Source organism: Brachyistius frenatus, unplaced genomic scaffold, assembly GCF_029030835.1.
Source record: "Brachyistius frenatus isolate BFR_SWC_R1_liver_20210118 unplaced genomic scaffold, ASM2903083v1 Contig_274, whole genome shotgun sequence".
In the NCBI taxonomy this organism is placed as follows: domain Eukaryota; kingdom Metazoa; phylum Chordata; class Actinopteri; family Embiotocidae; genus Brachyistius; species Brachyistius frenatus.
The window spans coordinates 23066-46426 of record NW_027210873.1 but is presented as its reverse complement, the minus strand read 5'-3'; the positions used below and the strand labels follow the sequence as shown (position 1 = coordinate 46426).

The following is a 23361-nucleotide window of genomic DNA, read 5'->3' as shown; positions in this document are numbered from 1 at the left end:
ACCACATTACATTTAATTAACAGCGCCAAACCCTTTGCACCGAGCTATATTTGCAGTGAGATTATCAAGTATCTGTATTGTAAGACTTATTAAACATGGCTGAGCAAGTGTGAGTGTCTTCAGTTCACCTACCATTTCACTGAAGTACTCCAAGCCACGTTCCTTCTAGAAATCTACAAACTGCTACAAACAGTGAAACACTCTATTGACATATCAGTATATATGCTGTGGATTACTCATTAAATTATCTCTAAACGTGTCTCCTCTGCAGCCAGACTGCCAACTTCACCTCCACTTGCGTTGGGCGGACAACCCCTACGTTTCTGGAACTGTCCACACTAAAGACTCGGCTCCTGGTCTTATTATGGGTGCTGGTGAGTACAATATTTATTTGTGTGTTTATAACTGTGACCCTCTCTGCATCTGACATTTACAAAGTATTCCACATCTTTTTCACTCTCAACATGACTTTAGATTTGAGTTCACCATCTCTCAAGGCAGCTACCAGGCATATCTGCAAAAGAAAGCACAGAAACTACATGAGGGAGGGGAACTCTATGGAGACGCAACAAACATTAAGCAAAAACTATGGGAAAGAGAAATCATGAAGTTAATAAGATGTAATGGTGCCATATAAGAGCATAGAAAGTGAAAGAGAGAGATGAAAGGAGCTCAGTACATTATGGGAGGTCCCCCAGCAGGTGAGGGCTATAACAGCATAACTAAGGGATGGTTCAGGGTCACCTGAGCCAGCCCTAACTATAATTTATCAAAAAGGAAAGTTTTAAGTCTAACCTTAAAGCTAGAGAGAGTTTCTGCCCCTCAAATCCAAACTGGGAGCTGGTTCCTCAGGAGAGGAGGCTGAAAACTGAAGGCTCTGCCTCCCATTCTACTTTTAGAAATGCTTGGAACCACAAGCAGGCCAGCATTCTGAGAGCGAAGTGCTCTGTCAGGATGATATGGTTCTATACGATCTCTGAGATAAGATGGAGCCTGGTCATGAAGAGCTTTGTAAATCAGCAGGAGGATTTTAAATTATATTCTTGATTTTATAGGAAGCCAATGAAGAGAAGCTAAAACAGGAGAAATATGACCTCTCTTGTTAAATCCCGTCAGTACTCTTGCTGCAGCATTTTGGATCAACTGCAGGCTTTTAAATATAATTTGGACATCCTAACAACAAGGAATTACAATAATCCAGCCTGGAAGTAACAAATGCATGAATTAGCTTTTCAGCGTCGCACTGAGGCAGGATTTACCTGCTTATATTAATATTACATAGATGAAGAAAGCAGTCCTCGAGACTCACTTCAATCTGTTATCTCAAATTCAACCTGATCTGGAGCAGGTTAAGTCCTCAGCATAGTTTACCATGGTGATGTATCCTGGTTAGAACCTGCAAAACCAGACCCAAAAATCAGGAAGTCCTGGAACACAGCTTGTCACATGTATATTGGCTAGAATTTTGTTGTTTTGGTATTTTTCTAGAGATACACAAAGGTTAAACAGATGGGTCCAAAAAAATTATTTTGGGAGGACATTTGCATGGGGGAGGTGAGGTATTAAAATGTCAATATCCCCGATTCCCATGATCTGCATTATCAAAACTTGTCCTTTTCAGTGTTTAGGTTGCTAGCTCCAAGGTTGTTGTTGTTTCTGGTTACAAGGGGTTTTTAAAACAGTGGCACACAGATAGTGTAAAGGAAGGAGAATGTCAACTGATGCTGATACCGATATTATGGAGTAAATAAATTCTGGCATACATTCTGACATATTGAACAATATTCTTTATATATAGACTTATATTTAGACTGTATATACAGTATATATACTGTAAATCTCAAATGTGGTTATTAAACACTTGAAACTTGTGATGAAAAGGATAAAAAAAATATGAATTTGATAATTATAACTAACTATTAGACACAGACACACAAATAGTTAATTTCAAATTTAGCTAAAAAAACAACAACGTTATCAGCAAAAGAGGTTTCATATTGGCACATTTCGGCCAACATACGTATATGCCAATAACAATATATCTTGATAGGCCAATATCGGCCGATAAAATCAGAAGGCTGATCTATTAATCAGGCTCTAATTTTAATGTATTAATCTAATCTAGGTCATAGATACACATTGGAATGCAGACTGGTGAGAAGGTGTCAGTGTTTTTGTCTTGTGTATTTTGTCTTTGTGCAGCCTTTACAATAACACTCCATTACATGCAAACAGTCCGCGTGGCTGAACTAAAAGTGCCACTCCTCCGTGAGACAAACCTCCATTTACCCTGGGAAAAGCTTTGCCTAGTCCTCTCCATATGTGCAATGTTAGAGTATAAAACCATACTGCTTCATGCCTGAGCGCTCTAACACACCGAGGAGTTCACTGAACCGCCAGCAATTTCATTTATTGAATAGTTCACTGTGTTTGTTTGTGCATGGGCATTGCTGACAGAGAGAGAAAAAAAAAAAAAAAGGCCCTGAAAACTAAATAAGTGAGGAAGCTGCCTGTGCCTGTTTATGAGATAGAGAAAATAAGCCATCTTAGTCATAGTTTTTCATTTTCTATTAAAGCCAATTTCTGCAAGAAAAAAATAAATTGCAATGACAACAATAAAAATTATGAGTCAAATTTGAAAGATATTAAAAAGTAGCTTTTTAGGGACTAATAGCCCATTCTCTACTTGTAATAATACAATTTGATCCGATTTCATTACGTAAATTGTCAACCAACATGGTGCTGTCCTTGGTCAAGAGAAGCAATGCTCCTTTCAGGGTTCTACTTTGTTTTTCACGAATGATCCTAACATTGTAAATACAAATGGTCATGGTCTCCAGGTCTGAAAAGTGAAGCCAATATGCCTTGAAGTGTAATACCATTGAGGGCCACTAGGGGCGGGCTCCAAAAAAAAAACTGGCCCCAATCAACTCCCATTCAAAAAGTATCAACTTCTCTCATGAAATACAAAGTCAGCATTTTTTTCAACTCACCATTATAATGTCATTTACTCAATTTGCTCCTTGTGATCAGTGTTCTGGCTTAATAAATATTTTATAGGTCATATTTTTGATATTACTGTGACAATTCCTACCTTTATAAAAAAAAAAAAAAAAATTCTCCTGGCAGTAAAAGGCCTCTGTACATCATGTTTTATACAGTATAGAATCAGAGTAACATTGCACCCCCATTCATGGCAGGATTAAGTTTTATTTTCTGTCATACTTCAGATAGTTATCTTAAATTCTAAATGTACACACTGCAAGGCCCACTATTTTCTTCTGGTCAATTGCTAAAAACAGTCGAGCAAGCAATAAAAGTCCTCAACCTCTGTTTGGTTATTCACCATCTGTCTCCTGCCTGCATCTGTTCTCTGTGTTCTTCCCTTTCTTTGACTCTGTTATTGTTGCCTGTCTCACATGAGCCTCTCATCCTCATGAAATTCTCCTCGCTTCATCTTTCCTCCAGGTAACCTTGGCTCCAAGTTAGTGGAATATAAGGAAGAGATGTACATCACTTCAGACTGCGGAAAGACATGGAGACAGGTACATCACGTCCTCCGTTGTTTCTTGTGTAACTCTTCAATGTTGCCCTCTGAACCATCTCTTCTCTCTCTCTGCTCCGAGGAGTTATAAAATCCAATTTGATATCCATCCAGTTTTCTTTTCCTCTCAAATGAACACCAGAGTTTGACTGGCTGTTAATATACGTTTTGCAGCTCATCAAGACAAACACAAATAAATGAAGATAGCTGTAACATAATTTCCAAACTTCTATGTTGAAGGTTTTCGAGGAGGAGCATCATATCCTCTATCTGGACCACGGTGGAGTCATCGTTGCCATCAAGGATACTTCTATTCCCCTCAAGATACTCAAGTAAGATTTCTAAAATGTCACCAAAAACTTAGCAAGGATTATTGCTGTAAGAAATGGTTTAAAAGCTTGTGATTGTTGTGTTATTGGCTTTCTATCATTAACCCATGATAGATATGATGTGGATTAATTACAATAATGCATTTTGAAATGTATTGGTACAAGTGGATCATCCATTAGAGGCCTCAGACAGTCAATCAATCAGTGAACCTTTAATTGTATTCCAGTTTTCATACAGGTTGGTAAAATTTAAAGTACTCAGTCATTGACCGGCACAGTGTCTAAAAGACAGGAGGAATGTTAAAACAAAAAAGTAAAAAAGAAAAGATGGTAACATAAGAATGGAAAAAGTGAAGAAAATAAATACGAAAATTGAAAAGATGGCAATGAAGACAAGCACATCCAGAAGCAAAGCTGGTCAATGGGTGTTGACAATGCCTTACATTCATTATTATAGCTTTAAACTAAGCGGGTTACGGCCTTATTTTTATTGAGCAACTTGTAACATCTCCCACAAAGTCTTTTATCTTGGTTGCACGAACTGTTTCGGCATCTCCAAGAGCACCTGCTATTTCGTTTCCTGTATGTGCAGCCACATGCTGCTGAAGTGCAATATGGTTCAGAGGGTGTAGTGATTAATGCATTTGTTCTCAGCCAATCACATCACAGTAACTCATGAATCACAACATTAAATGGAGATAAAGATTCTCAATGATCACATCAATCTGATGCTTTGTTCAGTCATAATTCTGCTGTATTTTATCGTTGCTTTGATGCGCCATAATGCATTTCAGAAATCAAACATGAAGCGTAACCTTTGCTAAAAAAGTTATGAAGGACTATGAAGGGGGTGATCATGGTGAACAGAACTAATGAGGCCCAGGAATCCAATGACTCCAAGGAGTTGGTGTGTGTCGAGGTGTGTGTGTGTGTGTGTGTGTGTGTGTGTGTGTGTGTGTGTGTGTGTGTGTGTGTGTGTGTGTGTGTGTGTGTGTGATTGTAGCAGCCTGGCGCTTCTCAAATCAGAGGCTGCAGATTTATCAACATGTGTGTCCTGCTACCTTCAGATAGCTGCAGGGATTCAATGAAGTGAAGGAGAAGTTTTGCATACAGTGTAAAGCTGTGATCAACAGATACTTTGAGAATCAACTCGATCCATTTATACGTCGATGCAGACTGAGTTATTAATATCACATTGATATTACACAAAATATCAGTGCAGGAAGTGTTATGTGCTTAGTACAAGCTCCAAAGCTCCACATAAGCTGAGCTATCTGCTTTCTGGTTACAGTGGAAGGAAAAACCAGCCGGTTCCCAAGCCCAGAACTGTACCCTTCAAAATCATTTAAGATCATCTCCCTCTCTCCCCACAGCTCACACAGACAATCTCCAGCTCAGCAAGATGTTATCTCATCGACCTTAATAAATAATGATAAATAATTAGAAACCATAGATAAGGGATTACTCAGAAAAACATTTATCACAGACCTAAATCAAATGACCTTTTCGATGGGCACGGAGTCCTTCACATTTTCCCTCCCTTACGCCTTGGCTGAATCAATATCCTCAAAGACTCCAGTGTTGTGGAAAGCGTCTCACAAAGAGCCATAAAGAGCTGTGAGGGCTTAAGAAAGTGTTCAGAGGAAAAGGCAACTTTTTAAAACAGAAATGGGCACGATATTTAGACTTCATCACACAAAATGACCATTATGTTATTATCTCAGATTCCTGGCTTCCAAAACTCTCTCTGGTCCTGTGTTCTGTTCTAGAGCCAGAAACTCCTTTCCCATTGCAGCTTCATGACCTCCAATTCTTATTTTGTTCTCAACTGTTCTATAATAGTGTCCGATGTTGTGTGAGAGCAACACATTTCAGCTGTGACGACTGAAAAGCCTTGTTGTCAGGCCAAAAATCTAATCATAGAACACCAGTGTTATTCCAGGATTTTGCTCATAGTTTTATTACATCATCAGTACATGTCTCTGTTGGACACCTGCTTTAATTGTATGGCTTACTCATCTCTATTCTATATTGTAACAATAGACTTACAGTGATTGGGAGAACTTGTCAGGAATGCAATTCTAACTGGTCTCCAGCATGTGAGGTCCGATCAAATGTCACATGAATGGCGCGTATCACAGTGATGTGCGTGGAGCAGGGGGAAGCAATAACTTTGGTGGTTCAGAAGCCCAATTTGTACTGCTTGATCAACATCTAAAACATTGTGTTATACACGTTTTTGTGACCGTGAGTACTTGCGCATTTCACCGTGAGCATCAAATTGTGTGTCCAACTCGACCCTTGAAATGCTTCAGAAAGCAATGAAACAATTGGCCGGGTGAATTTTTTTGCATGACATTTGCATTTCTAGAGGCACAGAATATCACTGTCCAAGACCAAAGAAGGTGTCTCAGGCCAGGAGTGCAACCAGGTGGGTTTTCATTGATGACATTGATGCTCAAGTTTCAGGATGCCCTTTTTCTGTCACTTTTGTTTAAGAAGGTAATTTTGGGCATCGCTTTGTTGGATAAGTAACAGAAAAAAGGACAAAGTAAATAAGGACATGTAGCAAAGCCCCTTTGCTGGACTCTGAGGCTGAGACGTTACAATTCATGGTCCACATCTTAAACCGCCCCCTCTTCTGCGCATGTCATGTTACCTCACACCCTTTTGAATGACACCTGCATTATTATAATTCAGTTGCCTTCAGTACTAGAAACCATAGGTGTCGTTAAATCAAACTTACACCGCAAAGACTAACTACCCCCAGGCAATAACCTTGCTAATGCCACTTTTTACATTAATTGTCAACATAGGAAGTAGGTTGCCCCATTTGTTGTGAGGTGGGAGGTATAGTTTTGGACAGTTGGAAACTTCCAAAACTTCCAAAACTAACCAAGTAGACAAGGGTGCAACACATTATGTTGCCATTGAAAGTAAACAGTTATTTTTCAAATTGTCCAGCAATAGCTTTGGAGTGCAAGTGCAACAAACCACACTTATCTACAATCATCTTCATGGCTTTTAGCAGACATAACTTTTCAGACAATAGAAGTCAGGACAGCAACACTTTTTTTTTTCTCTAGAGGTGAGTTCTTCTGTTTAAAATAGGAGTTTTTAAGTGAGTGTATGTGGAATGGTTTAACCTAGACCGAAAGAAACGGATAAAAAATAAAATAATGAAAGGGCAGATAGGACAGAGAGGACAGGAAAGAGAGATACAGCAATACAAGATAAATGTCGGGCATGGCACGTCATTATACTTATCTGTTGAGAAGCCTTCTTGACCTAAAATGCTTCTTCAACCAAGTCCTTCACATTTAGACACTCCTTATACTCCAAACCATCTTTCCACCTCCAGAAAATAAGACTTGCTCCCAGACTGTTTTTGATTCTCCAAAATAATTACACACTATTCACATGTGGGTGTACAATTCCGTATCTACAACTCAAAGCAATGACATTCTCACAACCACTTGTAAAGCAACGCATCAAGACTTTAAAAGTGACTACTACATAGACACAAACACAAAAACACACTCAAATCATTTCAGATATTTCCTCAGCTCCTTTCATCCACTCACTCAAACTCAAAGTGTTTCTTTTTTTCTTTTTAACAATGTAACTCACGCAATCATACGCACGCATCGATATCAGTTAATTATTAGAAGGTAGCAGGCCGAGAAATGAGATGCCACCTGAACGTGACGCCTGGACAGGACTGTGTTATGTGCATTTGTGATTTATGATTAGTCTTGTTTCAGTTTTCTTCAGAGCACTGGAGGGATGGAGGAGAGGCTGGAGTATGGTATGAAGCATAATTATAAATTTGGCTGTCTAATCTGTTCGATTACAGGGTTATCTCTGCATCCACTTCTAATAATTCTAATAACTTGGGTATTAGCTGGAGGAAATGAGATATAATTAGCAGTGTGTCTGAGGATGTTGGCATGTAGAAGCCTGTAATTGCTCAGCTGGTGCCTTGTGGACCAAATAGGTGGTTCAGCAAGATTTTGTTCAGTTTAAACGGATTCTGGTGCAGTTACGTGTTTGGGTGACCTCATTTGAGGGTGTTTTCAGTTGATGAGTTTGTGAAAAGAAACTGAACTGAGCAGAAAATGCTGTAAATTTACAAAGAGACTAATCCAAGAGAATCAAAAATCTATCACTACAAACTACATGAGAATGCTCACTCTTCCTATTGGTCAAATTGCAATGGAATGCAATTTAACTTGGAGTGATGGCAGAGCTGTCATTTGCTCACAACCATGGTAATTATCCAGGCAAAACTTGACCAGCAGAAAGCCAAATGCACTTCGAGGAAATGTCTTGAAAATACTATGTGAGGTGCGATCAAAAAGTTTCATGCCTGATTTAAAACCTGTCTGTAATCCCCTTTAAATTAGTCCCCTTGTACAGTGAAGGCGCTCTTGTCACACTTGTAAAGGTCCTTGGAAGTCCTGTTAAAAAAAATGCATCAGGCACCATCTGTGATTCGTGTGGGATCTCCTCCACAATGTTAAAACGCTGACCCTTCAGCTTGAACATGGGAAACAGCAAAAAGTCGCAGTGCCCCAAATCCAGCAAGTATTGTGGGTGCGCAGCTAGAATAGTGTTGTTGCAGGCGAGAAACTTGCACATTTTGAGTGGGTACATGTCATGTTGGAGAACCCTTTTGCCATAGTACCACAATTTAGGTTGTTGGTGTTAAATGTTTTCCCTCAGACGCCTCAGAAGATCATAGTAGAACTCTTGGTGAGTGCTTTGTAACACTAATTAGTGTTACTAAGCGTTACTGAAGTTAACTAAACTAACTGAAATAAACAAATATATCAAGTGTAGAATGCTGCCAGTCTCAATAATTGAATGATGGGCTAATGGTGCGGAATGAGTTCATCAAAACTTTCCAATCATTCAGTAAATGTGTCAGTAAATATAACGTATTGTTTATGTATCATTTGTACGAATTCCGAATGAACATGATCTGTACCAGAGAACATTTTTCCTTTACCAGACCAAATTATTTGAGGTGTGAAATTGTTTGTGTCTGCTCAGGGATAAACCATTAATTTGCAAATTCTTGAAGCATCATCATAAAAGACGTTTAAGGTATACGTATGCGTCAAACAAACTGGTGGTGCCATGTGTTCTCTAATCATATCCAAGGGCAAACATTTTTATAGCCAATCCAAATGACTACACTCAAAGGCTGGGCAAAAATCCTGCCATCACAGCCTCCTCCTGGCTGCTTCTAACTGCTTTCTCGATCTCTCTCCAAGAACTCTGTGTCTGATAAGTGTCTTTGTCGTGTTCACACAAAAACATTGGCCAGTCTCTTATGGAATCCTTTTTGTGTTGTACTAGATTGAACACATGTAAAGTTGATAGAGGAAAGTGTGTGCAGAATGAAAATAACAGAGCTTGAGAGAAATGCAAACCCCCACACACCTAAATGATCGCTACAATCATTTCAGACGATTACAGACCCGGGCACCCAACTGATTCTGTCATGAGACAAGAGGCATCAAACACTAAGATTCGATACCACTTAGTTCGATGCATTTGAGGCCGAGCAACAGCATATTTAGTAGCTTTGTAAAGCCATTCTGTTTTCTCCTCACTGTGCATGTTTACCTGCTGATAATCTTATTTTAGTCTTTGTTAGAACATCATTAAAACACACAGCCTGCAGTGCAAGTCACACACTGTTCGATTCCACATTGATCTCCTCCATCACACAGTCAAACGTACTCAGCCCTGCTGCCACTGTTGACTGCAGGAGTTGTTGGCACAGTGAATAAAGCAGAGCAGATGGCTCCTTTTGTTTGTTTCAGACTCTTCATTTTGAGTTAGGATTGAAGGAAACTCTAAGACCAAACACTGTTACACAAGAAGGATCATCTCATTATCAGCAAATACATAAAAAAAACAAAAAACACTTCACATAAAAATGTATCTTTTTCTCGATAATTAATCTTTCTGTGGATGGAAATGTCCAGTGGGCCAAAGGGCAGCTTTTCATCTCACCAACTATGTGTATTTCCTAACCGTATGGTGTTACTTTTGAAGTTAAAAACAAAGCTTTTTCAGGATCAGTACTAACTGATGTGGTTGCCAAATGCCCAATTTACCCTAATCCAATAAAAGGAACAGAGGTGCCAACATTGGCCAAAGTTAAGACTAAACTGAAGCTGGTTTCATTACAATGGAGAAATACTGTGAATGCGCTAGCCATTTGGGTTTTATTGATGTATGCTTTACCTCAGCTGGTTGCTACTGCAGAAAGTAAGATGGTAAGCCAGGTATGTTAACAATTGTAGTTAATATCAGAGCACAATTAACCAATTTCTTTCTGTGGTTTTAGTTTTGAAAAGTTATGAAAAGGACACAGCCTTCTAAACTCTTTATCTGCCAGTTAGACAAGAGAAGTCGGTGGTTGATTTCCTCGGAGAGATTTGTAATATAGCCAACGATGGCTTCATCTGAAAACAGTTTCACGTGTCTTTTTTCAAGAATTGTTGATTGAGAACACTTCCTCTTTCTCCACAGGTTTAGCATTGATGAAGGACGGACATGGAACATTCACAACTTCACCAGCACCTCTGTGTTCGTCGATGGACTCCTAAGTGAGCCAGGAGACGAGACTCTGGTTATGACGTGAGTGAGATCCCTATTTCAACAGAGAACTGTTCAATTTCAGGGCTGCTGCAGGAATAATAAAATTAAAATCTCTATGGGTTCAGCTGAATTCTCTAAAAATGGTCTGAAAACTTTTACAAAGACCTACAAGGAAGCTTACATCCATGCATTGTATGGTAGATTACAATATATTCAACTGAGAAAACTGTGGAAGCCGAAGATAAATTCATAGTATCCCCTACACATTCTATATTTTAACCCCTTAGTGCTTCCTACAAACTTCCTGCTCTTTGCTTGCTTCTAATGAGTTGTAAGAGAGGGTCTAGGCCATACACCACAGTCAAGGAAGCTCAAGTTTCTTTCCATCACAACATTTCCCTCGCGATCTGTTGGAGCGGCGCGGGCAATTCCGCGGCGCTAACAGCAGCTGGTCGCGCTACTTATTTCCTGCAAAGCCGTCATCTCTCGCTCTTCACCTCCAGATTGCCATTACAGCAGAGGTTGATGGGAGAGGAGACCCATACATGCCCCCTGTCCTCCCTTCCCCGCCTCGCTTTTCTCCTCGCTGACATTTTATTCCTATAGTTCCACTTTATCAGTGTGTTCAGCAGTGTGTTTCTCTCTGCCGGGCTCCACCAGGTGTAGACCATTACCATAGTCTGGTAGATGTTCGCTTATTAAAACTTAGACATCAGTTGCAGGTTTATAATTGCATCTTTCATATGTATTAATGCATATATTATGGAAATGATCAACACTGGCCTACACAAGTTATTTATAAGAATCATCTTTAAAATATTCATGAATATGTTGTAGAATTAGCATTTTACAGCCACTCTAGCAGCTTGGCTCTTGTCTGTACTCAGGAGTGAAATATAGTAATTCACAGCTGAACTGATTTAATTGTCTGCAGACATGTATATAATCCCTAGAGGATGAATCGAACTGACTAGTGATCCCTTGACTTTACATCTAGCGCAACAACGAATGGCTCAAAGTTCCACGTGTCCACGGCTTGAGTTCATGACAGGATAGTCTACAATCTGCCACAACTTTACTTTAGGATTAATAATGTTGCAATGTGTGGCGAGGGCACAATGGAGATTTGGAGCGACAACGCCACCTGGGGAATTGCACCCCAGGAAATACAGTTTACACAAATCTTGAGTATGGTATTGATCAGTTAGGTGCACAGGCTCATTACTATGAGAAGAAAGAGATGCGTTTCCAAATAAACCCCAAATGTTTTATTGAAGTGGCAAAATAGTAACGTGGCAGGTCCCTGCCACTTTATTATTTGCAGCTGCTGGGGAGGGAAGAATGTTAACAAAATGAAAATCAGCAAAACCAATAAGGGAATTCAAATTATCTTTATTACATTTTAATCTAAAATAAAACCTTAACACAAAACTAAAATCTAAGGGGAAGTCTAAAATTCCTAAAACTACAGTCTTTGGACTCAAGAAAAATTAAAGGAACTGAGGCCACTTGTGAGAGGCAGTCTATGTTAAGGAGTGCCTGGGGGTGCTGCCAAATACTCACCCTCTGGTGCAACACAGCAAAACTTACAGTAGTCAAGGGTGCACCTTACTAAACGGTGTCCCAGTCCCAAATACCATTTAGCATGTTAGACTTCTGTATTTTGGTGGAAGAGTGATTGCACTACCTACCTACCTACCTACCTACCATTTATCTCGCTTAAATGTAAATGTTTAAACATCTAATTACACACTATTGTCCACTGTTATTCACCTCTCCATATTGACCCTGGAGCAATAGCCTTATAACATTAGTACTACTCACTGACACACACTGTCGTTATTATTTTTCCCTGCGCAAAAATGCATTGTTAGTTGAATCAAATTATGAGGTTTTGCAAAACTCAGGGGTATCTTTGTTTGTTGTCAGAAGTTTTGTATCAGCAGCAATACCACTTTTACATGTACGATACAAATACTGACACCTCAACCTTGAGTATCTGCTCATACCGTTTCTAATCCCGTAGACTTCCTCACACTCAGAATTTACAGCAGGATTCTTGATTGGTCAGAACCCGTGTTGAGCAGCGCCGCAGTCCATCTGGCATATATTGGCTTTAATTGCCTGTATGAATTGAGGTTTACCTCATATGCCATTCTGGATGAGAAAAAGTAATTGCTTTAACTTTGCGCACGGCAGGGTATTACATGTTCCCATATGATTAAAAGTCTAAGTAACTGCTGTTTCACTGCATCAAGCACTACTAAAGGCAACTTCACAACACAACAATGAGTAACCCACAGCTAACTCTATCAGGGCAGAGCAATATGGTGCACGACAATTTGTGACGCATAAACAATTTGTAGCACTAATAATCGTACATCTACAAAACTACAACACTAATGCATGCTGGGTAAACTAGCTAGCTATAGCCAGGAAGCATAACAGTCTGTTAAAAGCAAGACACATTTGTAGCAGGAAAAATTATGTACAGAAATGTCTAAGAATGTGTAATAATATGTTGGTTTTTTTCTAAAAAAAATACCAGGTAAGAGTAGAAAATAATGATTCACACCGAGTCTTTATCCAGGTGTGCAAAATGTACATAACAATAAAATGTTGTCATTTTTTTCTCTGTACTCCTGACAGTAGATTAAGTCACTATAAACACTAAAATGATCCAGTCATGCAAAAAAAAAAAAAAAAAAAAAGAAACCATCAGAAGCTTGACAAAATGTGATACCAAATTTCTGGTCATACCAAAACACTCAAACAATTAGATTGCAAAGTGAAATCTATCTATCTATCTATCTATCTATCTATCTATCTATCTATCTATCTATCTATCTATCTATCTATCTATCTATCTATCTATCTATCTATCTATCTATCTATCTATCTATCTATCTATCTATCTATCTATCTATCTATTAAATGGGAATGACAGGACACAGGAGGAGAGGTGATCGGGGGTAAAACAGAGGAAAACACAGTAGGATCAGACAGGAATCCTAACAATAAGATGATAAGACAGAGCCTTAGCTGCAGGCCTGCCTTTTAAAAACAGTCACAAAAACCACTGATCCATCTTCTTTAGTCCTTATGTGATCTAAATTTGTTGGATTTAACATGAGGAGCAGATTATTCCATACTAAGATCAGCATTTCAATCTTTCATCTTTCAGCCTGCTTCTCCCTACATCAATAATAAAGACAGGAGATGGTGAGGAGTCTTTCACTCTCCACACTTGTTGAAGCTGCACAGAGATATCTAGTAGTCATGAGGTTGGTTGATTTTCCAGTACAACAGTGGACTGTCCGAATGCTGAATAGTTGACTCGCTGTGGTGAACTCAGGACCTGGTTCTACTGTGCGTTCCTCAAGGATTTCAGCAAAAAAGTTTCCAAGTCTGCTCTTGCTTTCAGCCTCCACCTTTGGAGTCTTCTTCTCTGGCTCTGAGGCTTCTGACATGGTCCTCAACTCTGTCATTAATGCATCTTTGGCATGTCTTGAGGTTTCTGCATTTATGTACCTAGAATGAGAAAAGGAGTTTAAAATTAGCCTACTGTTAATATCAAGTGATTAATCCCATGAAGGCTAATGCTAGATATAAAAAAAAATAAAAAAATAAAGCATCAGTGAACATCAAGGAAGGTCCCTTTCATGGTTTTGATTCCCTTTTTAAAATGAGAATGTGTTTATTAGATGCAGAAGAGTTTGTCTGCTGTGTCAACTCCTCAAAAGGGGCTACCTCTGACAGCAGATGTGCTTTTCCAGCAACCCCCCCCCCCCCCCCACTGGTTTGCATTCAATACGGCTACTAGGTCAGGGCCCATTTGTGCAATGAGGCTTTCTATCATATAATATACTGTATACTCTTCGACCTCGTTTGTACATCTTGAATCTTCTTGCAGACGCTTAAGGGCAGATTCAGTTCCACTTGAATGTCTTCTGAAGGTAAATAGACGAGTGGAAATTGCCTGGAAGTCAACCATCATTTTCTGTTGATAGCCAGTTCTTCACTTGTTCATCACGATTTGGTAGCAGTCCCTCGTTCACAATAAGTCACAGCATATACGCGAAGCATCCTAAACTGGCAACTCCAAGGCAATCCATTGCTTTTATTACGTTACTTGTATTGTCTTTTAAAATGACATAGACTTCCATCTTGTTAATTTCCCTTGCATTTAAAATCTCCCCTGTTGCTGTAAAGATGGATTCTCCTGTGTGTGAGCCACAAGACTGCTCAGCCTGCAGCACTGCTTTTTGCAAAGTAAAACCTGAGTCTATCCCAAGGAGCAGCATACCATGACGAGACGCATTGGTTTGTGCAGCGTTGAAGCCTCAACTGTGGCATTTCGGCCTTCGTCATCTTGTTTTTTTTTAGAGCCAGAAGTGATCACTTTGAAATGTCACTCAGATGGAGTCAGATCTGATTGAGAACCCAAGGACACACTGCCCACCCCCTTATACCGGAAACCTAACTGCATCCCAGGCATGTCAATCAAACAGACACGCCCGCAAAAATACCGCTTTTTGAGGCCTAATATTTTGTTAAAGATGGGTTTATTTTCAAGTGGATCACCAGAACACTAAGGATTGAATTTAGAGAAGGACACCATAATGACTTGTGGAAAATAAATTGTGACTTTGTATTGCATTACAAAAGTGAAATGGGAGTCTATGGAGCGGAAAGCTTTGTGTCGGCAGCCCGTAGTGGATATTTCCGCAATGGCTTCACATTTCAGACCCGGTATAGTTATGTCCACTTTTAGAAAGTCTATGGCCTATCCACTGCATTTCAGACATAGTAGTGACATTAGACTCTCATCTGAGCTCCACATGTTAGTTGTGAAAGAAACCATAGCATTATTTTCTAACTATTTCAAAATGAAATTGCAATCATGCTTTTACTTATTTGACACTTTTTATGTTTGATCTAACTTTGTGTGGTTGTGTGGAGGGAGTTTCTCGTGCTTCCGAAACCGTTTCGAGTTTTGTTGTTGCAGCACACTTTTCATCTTGGCACTCACTGCCTGTATAAATTCTGTTATCTCCGTTCCATGATACCTCTGCAGGTGTTTAATCATGTTTGTGGTGTTGAAGTTTCCAAAGTCGCGGCCATACCTCAAAACACACGCAAGGAATACATTGCATTCTGCTTTTTCTCCTTTTTCTGCCTTGAGCTTGAAATAACTCCACGCCCCTGACGTGATGAACACATGCTGACATGTGTCACTCACTTTCTAGCTGTTGTTCATGTCACATCTGTGTTATTGATCACGACGCAAATCTGCGTATGGCATGTCATTCAAAGTTGAGTCAAGCATGTCCATGATATTTAGGCTAATTGATTACACGGGACTATATTTTTTTTCTCTAAATAGCCAACCCATGGTTTTGGTCGGTATCCGACTGATCTTGAGCCTGAGTATCAGATTGTTTCAGCAGATCCACCCACTTTGGCTACATCAGATTGCAGAAGCATCATATTATCTTCGGCTGAACAGATTTAAGGTCTGTTCAAACTACATGTCGGACAACATTGTGAACCCTGCAAACGTATGCAGTGCATCAAAAAAATGTATAAAACACTTAAAAGAAAAGTAAAACCACTGAAATTCTACTGCAAAAGAACAAATTCCAAATCTGTCTGGCAGAGCATTAGTCAAATTGAAATAAAATTATGCACAAGATATTCTAACACCGGCACCCCACTGTGCTATTGCTGAGTTTGTCTAACAAATTCAGTTTTTGATGAAACAAAATTCTCCTTGAAACGATTTTGATTTAGGTTATAGCAAGACCAAAATGTTTTGTTTTCCACCCATTGTGCTTCTGATTTAAGGACAGGAATATTTAAATGGTTTCTGTTGTGTAATCAGGAGCCTCACAAGACCGTTATCATGGCTGCTGCTGCTATTATTATCTTCTTATACAAACCTCAATCTGGCCAATTCTTTGTCATGAAAATGGTCAAATTTAAGAACATTGAATGCTCACACAAAATATCAGCCATCAGCAACTCCAGATTGTCAGGCTTCAAGATTTCCTGTCTTTTAGGGGTTTTTACTTTTTTTTTAGTCCTTCCCTCTCTTTTCCCAATCTCTCCATCAGTAAGTTAGCTGGAGTGAGACTTGTCACATCATCTCAGACTCTAGGCCCTGGCACACAGATAAGGCTGGCTTCCAGCTGTAATCCGCTAAGAAGGGCAAAGAGATAGTCACACACACACACATGGATACGCACACACAGACACACAAGGAGGAGACGGACATTCAGGCTCACTCACCATTATCTGCCATGTCAGACACACACCCTCTGGGTTGACACACACACACACACACACACACACACACACACACACACACACACACACACACACACACACACACACACACACACACACACACACACACACACACACACACACACACACACACGTATATAAATATATATACGTTGCCCATCTGGCTCCAGCGAGATAGGGTCGGCGACCACGGAGGGGTGTTGAGGGCAGCTCATGTCAGACAGATTAGCCAGGGTCTATTTCCTTGCCACTGAGTTTCGATTTTTGACTGCACAGCCTGCCATCCCATAATGAAGTCTTTGAGCAGTGACTTAGTGCCAAGGACAGGTGGGGGAGCAGAGCTCGTTCACAACTCATACTAATGACAGCTGGTCAGATATCAGAGACTGGACAGACTAACAATGGGCTTCTACTGCACATGCTGCTGTGTGAGATCATCAGCCAGCTCATTCTTTTACTGCTAAACCCTTTGGCTCTCCAGTTTCCTGCACTATGCACCGCAAGAAACATGCTTACAAAACCAAACATATCCTCCCTCAAATAAATATCTGCCTCTGGTCTCATTGTGCACCAAAACTCTCCAGCAAATGATTGTCAAACACGCCCTTTGTCGTGTTTTCTTCTCCTTACCTTTGTATTTCTAACAAGAGGAGCTTGTACTGAGGTATTTGTTTTCACTGAGCTGATTGGAGTGTTGTTTTGTCCACTAACAGAGCTCTTTGGAGCTGGAGTGCCTATTCAAAACTCCGAAAAAAAGTTCTAGATTAACTCCGAGGCTGCTGGGAACTATTAATTAATAAGAACTATTAAAACATAGGAATTAATTGTATGTGTGTATGGGCCAATTGACACAAGAAAATAAGTATATCCTGCTGAAGCCCGTTGTTTGGGATGTAAAAGATGAGTTCACCTCACCTTTTGCGTACTTGCTTCTCTTGGTATGAAGCCATGAAGATCATTTTGGTTTAATGTGCAACATTTTTTGATGATTGGCTAAAATACAATTTTGCTGCCACTTGAGAGAAAAGCACTCAAAGCACTGAAAACACAGCTGAGACATCCACCCCTTGCCTCTAACGACCCCCGGTAAAGATAACATTAGTCATGCTCACCGTGCACTCTAACGAGGTGATCGAGGGCCGCCGCCGGCACAGCAACATATGTGGGTGTCACTGACTTGAGTCACATAAATCGGCTTCAAAAAACGTTTCTGACTGACACACAAGGAAAAGACAGCTGACTTCAGAAATGGGAATGGAACTCGTTGCGTGTGTTGTACTGCAGAACGTCTCCATCTAGTGGAGAGGAGTGGAAACTGGAGCTCAGTCAGAGGTTCTCACCACTGAGTTCATTTCAACTCCCAGTGGAGAAATAATCCACATGTAGTGCTGCACAACAGTTTAGGTACAGATTACCTCAGTGTTGGAGCTTGCATCATTTAAGAGACCACTTGATTTGGATGTCAAAATTAGCCCACTTTATATCATGAGGTAAAGAGATGGATGATGACTTGCAGAGTCTTCAGAAAAGAAAGGACATGGATTTGGTGTTTGACTGGTTATCCAGTCCTACTTGTCACTAAAAGCCAAAATTCAGTTACCACTGCTCCCACTCAACAGCAAGGTTCAGGCTGGATTGAAGTGGTGAGAATATTGGAGAATACCACTTCATCAGGTTGATGATATGGTGGTATTGTTTTACCCCTGATATTAAAGGAATACTTTTATATTTGGGTAAATTTTCCCAATCACATGGTGTGTGAAAGAACACACAATGATTTATAGAGGCAGCACTGTTATCCAAACTCAAGATGGTTGACTGTATATGAAGAAAAAAAAAAAAAATTCAGTGGGAAAACTGCTTAATTATCATAAAGTAAATGAGAATGAGACTGGAGGGACATAACAAGCAGAACAGAGCTTCTGGGGAGCTCTGAGGTCAGTCAGAGGCTGAGCTGAACACAAACTGCCAGCCAGCATACCGGTAACGTACAGCTGGGACATCAGCTGTTTGGGATGTTTCAGATCAGCCACTTAGAAAATTGTTTAAGCTAAATCTGTGTGTGTGTGTGTGTGTGTGTGTGTGTGTGTGTTTGTGTTTGTGTATGTATGTGGGCAGGGTGTTTGGCCACATCAGCTACAGGTCAGACTGGGAGCTCGTCAAAGTGGACTTCAGACAGTCTTTCCCCCGTCAGTGTACTGAGTCCGATTATGAGTCCTGGCAACTCACAGACCTGCAGGTAATCACACTCACACACACACACACACACACACACACACACACGCACGCAAATACAATACGAACACATACAAAGGCAAGTTTCTTAAAGTCCTCCTGTGTAATCTACTCTAATGCAATACAACAGCTCTGCCATACATTTTTAGCATTTTAAAATCGAAGTTGATTTTGTGTTAAAATCATCTGTAAATGTAACTGTTTATAACTGAGGTCATCATTGTGACCTTTATCACAGAGCAGTCATCGTATTGCATTAGATCATATAAGTGTACATAATGAAGTGGCAACTGAGTAAGCTTGTCTCACCCTCAGGGAGACAAGTGCATTATGGGCCAGGAGCAGACGTTCAGGAAGAGAAAGGACTCAGCATTCTGCATTAAAGGAAAAAGCTACACCTCCACTCTCACCACCAAACCCTGCCAGTGCACCGAGAAAGACTTCAACTGGTGAGCCACATATTTAATAAAACAGGGAACAGACTACAGATCAGACTAATTTTCCGGGATTGTTGTGTCTGAAAACTGTAGAAGACAGAGCATAAAGCATATATGTAGTGTGTGAAGAAGAACAAAGGATGCACTCGCAAATAATAATTCTTCTGTACAATTTTCGATACATCATCATAGAAATGCAAGTGGAAAAGACACGTTTCTCAATTATCAGAATCACTGTGCATCACAGTATAATTAATTAACAGTAATAAGTAACAGCTATGCTTCCTGCTGCGTTACCTTTAACGCCTCCACTTTGTTCATTATTTTCACAGACCGCCACGTTTTACCGTGCATTATTTCTTATACGAATAGATAGCAGTTGTAAAAACTCCGTTTTTGTTGTGTGTCTGTGGTGTGTGTAGTGACTACGGTTTTGAGCGTTCCCACACGGAAAGCGATCGCTGCTTCGCTGACTTCTGGCACGACCCGGATTCACCACCCGAAGACTGCCATCTCGGACAAAACTATGAGTCCAGCACTGGGTCTGTGCATGTCCACAAACACATACATCCCTTCTTCTCTACTTACGCTCACCTTAAAGGTCCCATGTTTTACACTTTTCCAGTGTTTTATTTGGACTTCTTATATCCATAAGATATATTTTTGTGGTTTTAAGGACCAAAAATCCTGTCAATATGAAAGAGAAGATGTAAAAACATCGCCTTGATATCAATGACCATCTCTTGTGATTGGTTGACCCTTTTCTGAGCGATGTGCACCCAGGTCAACCACAGGTTTGTTTTAGCTTGCTAGGTCAATGACTGAATGAACACTATGAATAGTCGGCCGTGCTGAGGCTGGAAGTAGGACAAATAAGAGCATTAGTTTGTGACATCACAAACTTACGGAAGAAAGATCAAATTTATATACCACCTCAACCAGCTGATCATCAAAAAAATAAACAGAATGGTGATTTTATACAATATGGGACCTTTAAACAAAGTCTTCACCCTAAAATGAAATGATTGTGTTATTAGGGGCTACTAGGTGTTAACAGGACGACTAGGTTGCAAATTCCCCCGACTACTAAGACACAAAAACGGACACTCAAGAGTACATTCACACATACATTCAAGAGTATTTGTCATATTCACTATATATCAAAAACAATGAAATGCTGTGGGGGAGAACACAGTATTCTAGTGCTATATATAACCAATACACACATAATATATAAGGAGGTAAGACACAAACCTAAGACCATTGTTGGTGAAGTTTAACATTTTGGAAAATTAGTTTATGTGCCTTTTTCCCCCGAGTGAGATTAAATGGTTGAAATGAATCTCTGGTTTTGGTGAGATTAGTTTACCATAAAAACTGGAAGCAGGATGACAAATGGCTCATGCAAGAATACAATGCTACTTAAATTGTCTTTATGACATTTCAGAATAAGCAGACAGAACATGTTAACCTGAGAATTGTATTGTATTTTTGTACTTTTGACATCGTTAGGCTTGTTAATTCCCCACATTTCCAATCTTCATTCCAGCTATGTCCTCGGTGCAGATATGAGATTAATATCGACTCTAACCTCCCTCTCGGTTTAGTTCCCGAATTGTTGAAGTTTTTCTGTAAAGACTCATCCAACTTCATGTTCTGACTTGCACTGTCCTCTGCTGTGTTTCAGTTACAGGAAGGTCATTTTGAACTCATGTGAAGCAGGGCTAAACAAGCAGCAGAATGCCAAACAACACAGCTGCCCTCTGTTGCCCCCTAAAGGACTACGGGTTGGCATCAAAGGGCAGATGCTGGCCGTGGCGCCTGGTGATGACATCACATTCATTGTCCACCAGGAGCAGGTAGGATAAAAGCTGTTTTCTTGTCGGGTTCTTCCTTCTTTATTTGATTTGAATCAGTTGAAAGTCCTCGTTTCTTCCTAACAGGGTGAAACTAGCAGCACCAAGTACCAGGTGGACCTGGGCGATGGGGTTCGGGCCATTTACCAGAACCTGACAGTGACAGATGAACCTATCCAACACCGCTATGAAAAGCCAGGCGTTTACAAGGTCACTGTGAAGGCTGAAAACATGGCAGGCCACGACGAGGCCACCATGTACATCCAAGTCACAGGTCGGCCTCCCAGTCAAGCGCCTTATGTTTTATTTGGGGTATTGTTGATTAGAAAGCCTCATGAATCTGGGATGTAGTGAAGTTTTGCTTTCCATAGTCCTTAACACTGATAATCACTCAGCAACCTCCATAGTTCTTTGACCTCAATTTATTTTAATGCCTGATGGAGGAAAACTTAACCAAAGATCTTTTGCAGTTGGTTCATTTATCTTGTATATGTCTAGCTTTGCCAGATTCTGATTCTGATTTTGATGTGTCTTTGTACAGCGTTAGAACTCAAAGTGCTGCCCTCTTTGTGTGTTTGATAATAAACTGATAATGAATAATCTTTTGAGCAGTCTGCCCTTGTTGTTTTAAGATTGAACTAGATTTGACCCCAGATATTGTACCTCTAGTCTAGCAGTGTTCCTAAACAGAAATGGTGTCATTTATGGAACTCTCTCTATTGATAGGGTGTTCAAAAAAAAAAAAAAAACACTTATTTGCATTGTTATTGAGTTTAAATGAAAGTATTGGCTTTCTCAACAAATAAACTATTTTTTTCATCTTTTGCAGCCCCGCTACAGGAAGTACACCTGGAAGTGGTTCCCATCGCTGGGAGGAACAATGAGGTCAATCTGACAGCCATAGTTCTTCCCACTGAAGCTAACCTGACTATCTTTTACTGGTGGATAGGAGACAGCCTGCAGGTAAAGGACACGCTACAAATGTCATCTCAAATTAAAATATATTTGTCTCTACAAATCCAAAGAGATACATTAGCATTCACGTTAGTATCATGTATTCGTGTATGAATTCACCTGATGGATTTAAGTACATTTGAATTGGCCATTTAGCTCTCTTTTTGCTCTCCACCAACCCCTTGGAAAAATATTTGCTAAACTTTGCTGCTAAATGTCCCACAAAGTTCACTGACTAGTTGCTAACATCCCCTGCTTACTGCTTACAAATAGATTCCAATGGGTTGTGGAAAACAGCTGTCTGCTGCACATGAAAATGAAATTGATTATAGCAAAGTTCATCAACGAAAACAACAAGATCAAATAGGCTCAAAGGTTTTGGAGATTTCAGAGAAACTAGAAATTCAGGTGATGCTAAGTACCAGCAGCACTTTCCACATTAAAGAGTCATTTTCTTTTTTTCATGCAGCCCACGCTGACTCTGCAGAACAGCCTTCTGACTCGTTTCCCAGAGACAGGAGACGTTTCAGTCACAGTCCAGGCATCCAATGGCCGATCCATGGTGCAGGACACCAGGACTGTCCGAGTCTATGGTAACGCAATGTTTTCATATTGATGCAGCATCACAATAACTTGTGTTTTTCTCCATTTCTGTCCATTTTGTCATTAAATGGTAAATAATCCAGAGTTGAAACTTTACACTCATTAGTAAATAAGTAAAAAAAAAAAAGGTAGTTTTTGTGAAGGTTTAAGTTGCCAACTGATCAAAGAGACAAAAGCTAGAATTAATCGATCCATTCACACTAAAAAATGCAATACCTTAAAAAAAATAACAGTTGGCTTAAAGCTTAAATTGTTCAGCACTGAAGTTCTTTCTTTCCCTTAGAAACACACACGCACACACACACACACACACACACACACACACACAAGCACACACACACACACACACACACACACACACACACACACACACACACACACACACACACACACACACACAAAACATGTATTCATATTACTGTGGCTTTTTCCAAAGCTTTTAACTGCATCTCAGGTTGTCTGCAGTAGACGGCGTC

The 23361-nt window shown here is 40.0% G+C and overlaps 1 protein-coding gene across 7 annotated transcripts in view; it reads left to right on the top strand.

Annotated features, from left to right (window-relative positions):
* Positions 1-23361, top strand: part of sorcs2 (sortilin-related VPS10 domain containing receptor 2) — a 329545-nt gene that overhangs the window by 298540 nt on the left and 7644 nt on the right. For all 7 annotated transcript variants that reach the window (XM_069721844.1, XM_069721842.1, XM_069721841.1 and 4 more), the window contains exons 11-21: positions 272-374; positions 3469-3545; positions 3785-3876; positions 10423-10530; positions 18919-19039; positions 19351-19484; positions 19895-20014; positions 21160-21331; positions 21416-21602; positions 22158-22291; positions 22752-22875. In XM_069721844.1, coding sequence (XP_069577945.1) covers positions 272-374; positions 3469-3545; positions 3785-3876; positions 10423-10530; positions 18919-19039; positions 19351-19484; positions 19895-20014; positions 21160-21331; positions 21416-21602; positions 22158-22291; positions 22752-22875 — 1372 coding nt within the window. The remainder of the gene's footprint in view (positions 1-271; positions 375-3468; positions 3546-3784; positions 3877-10422; positions 10531-18918; positions 19040-19350; positions 19485-19894; positions 20015-21159; positions 21332-21415; positions 21603-22157; positions 22292-22751; positions 22876-23361) is intronic.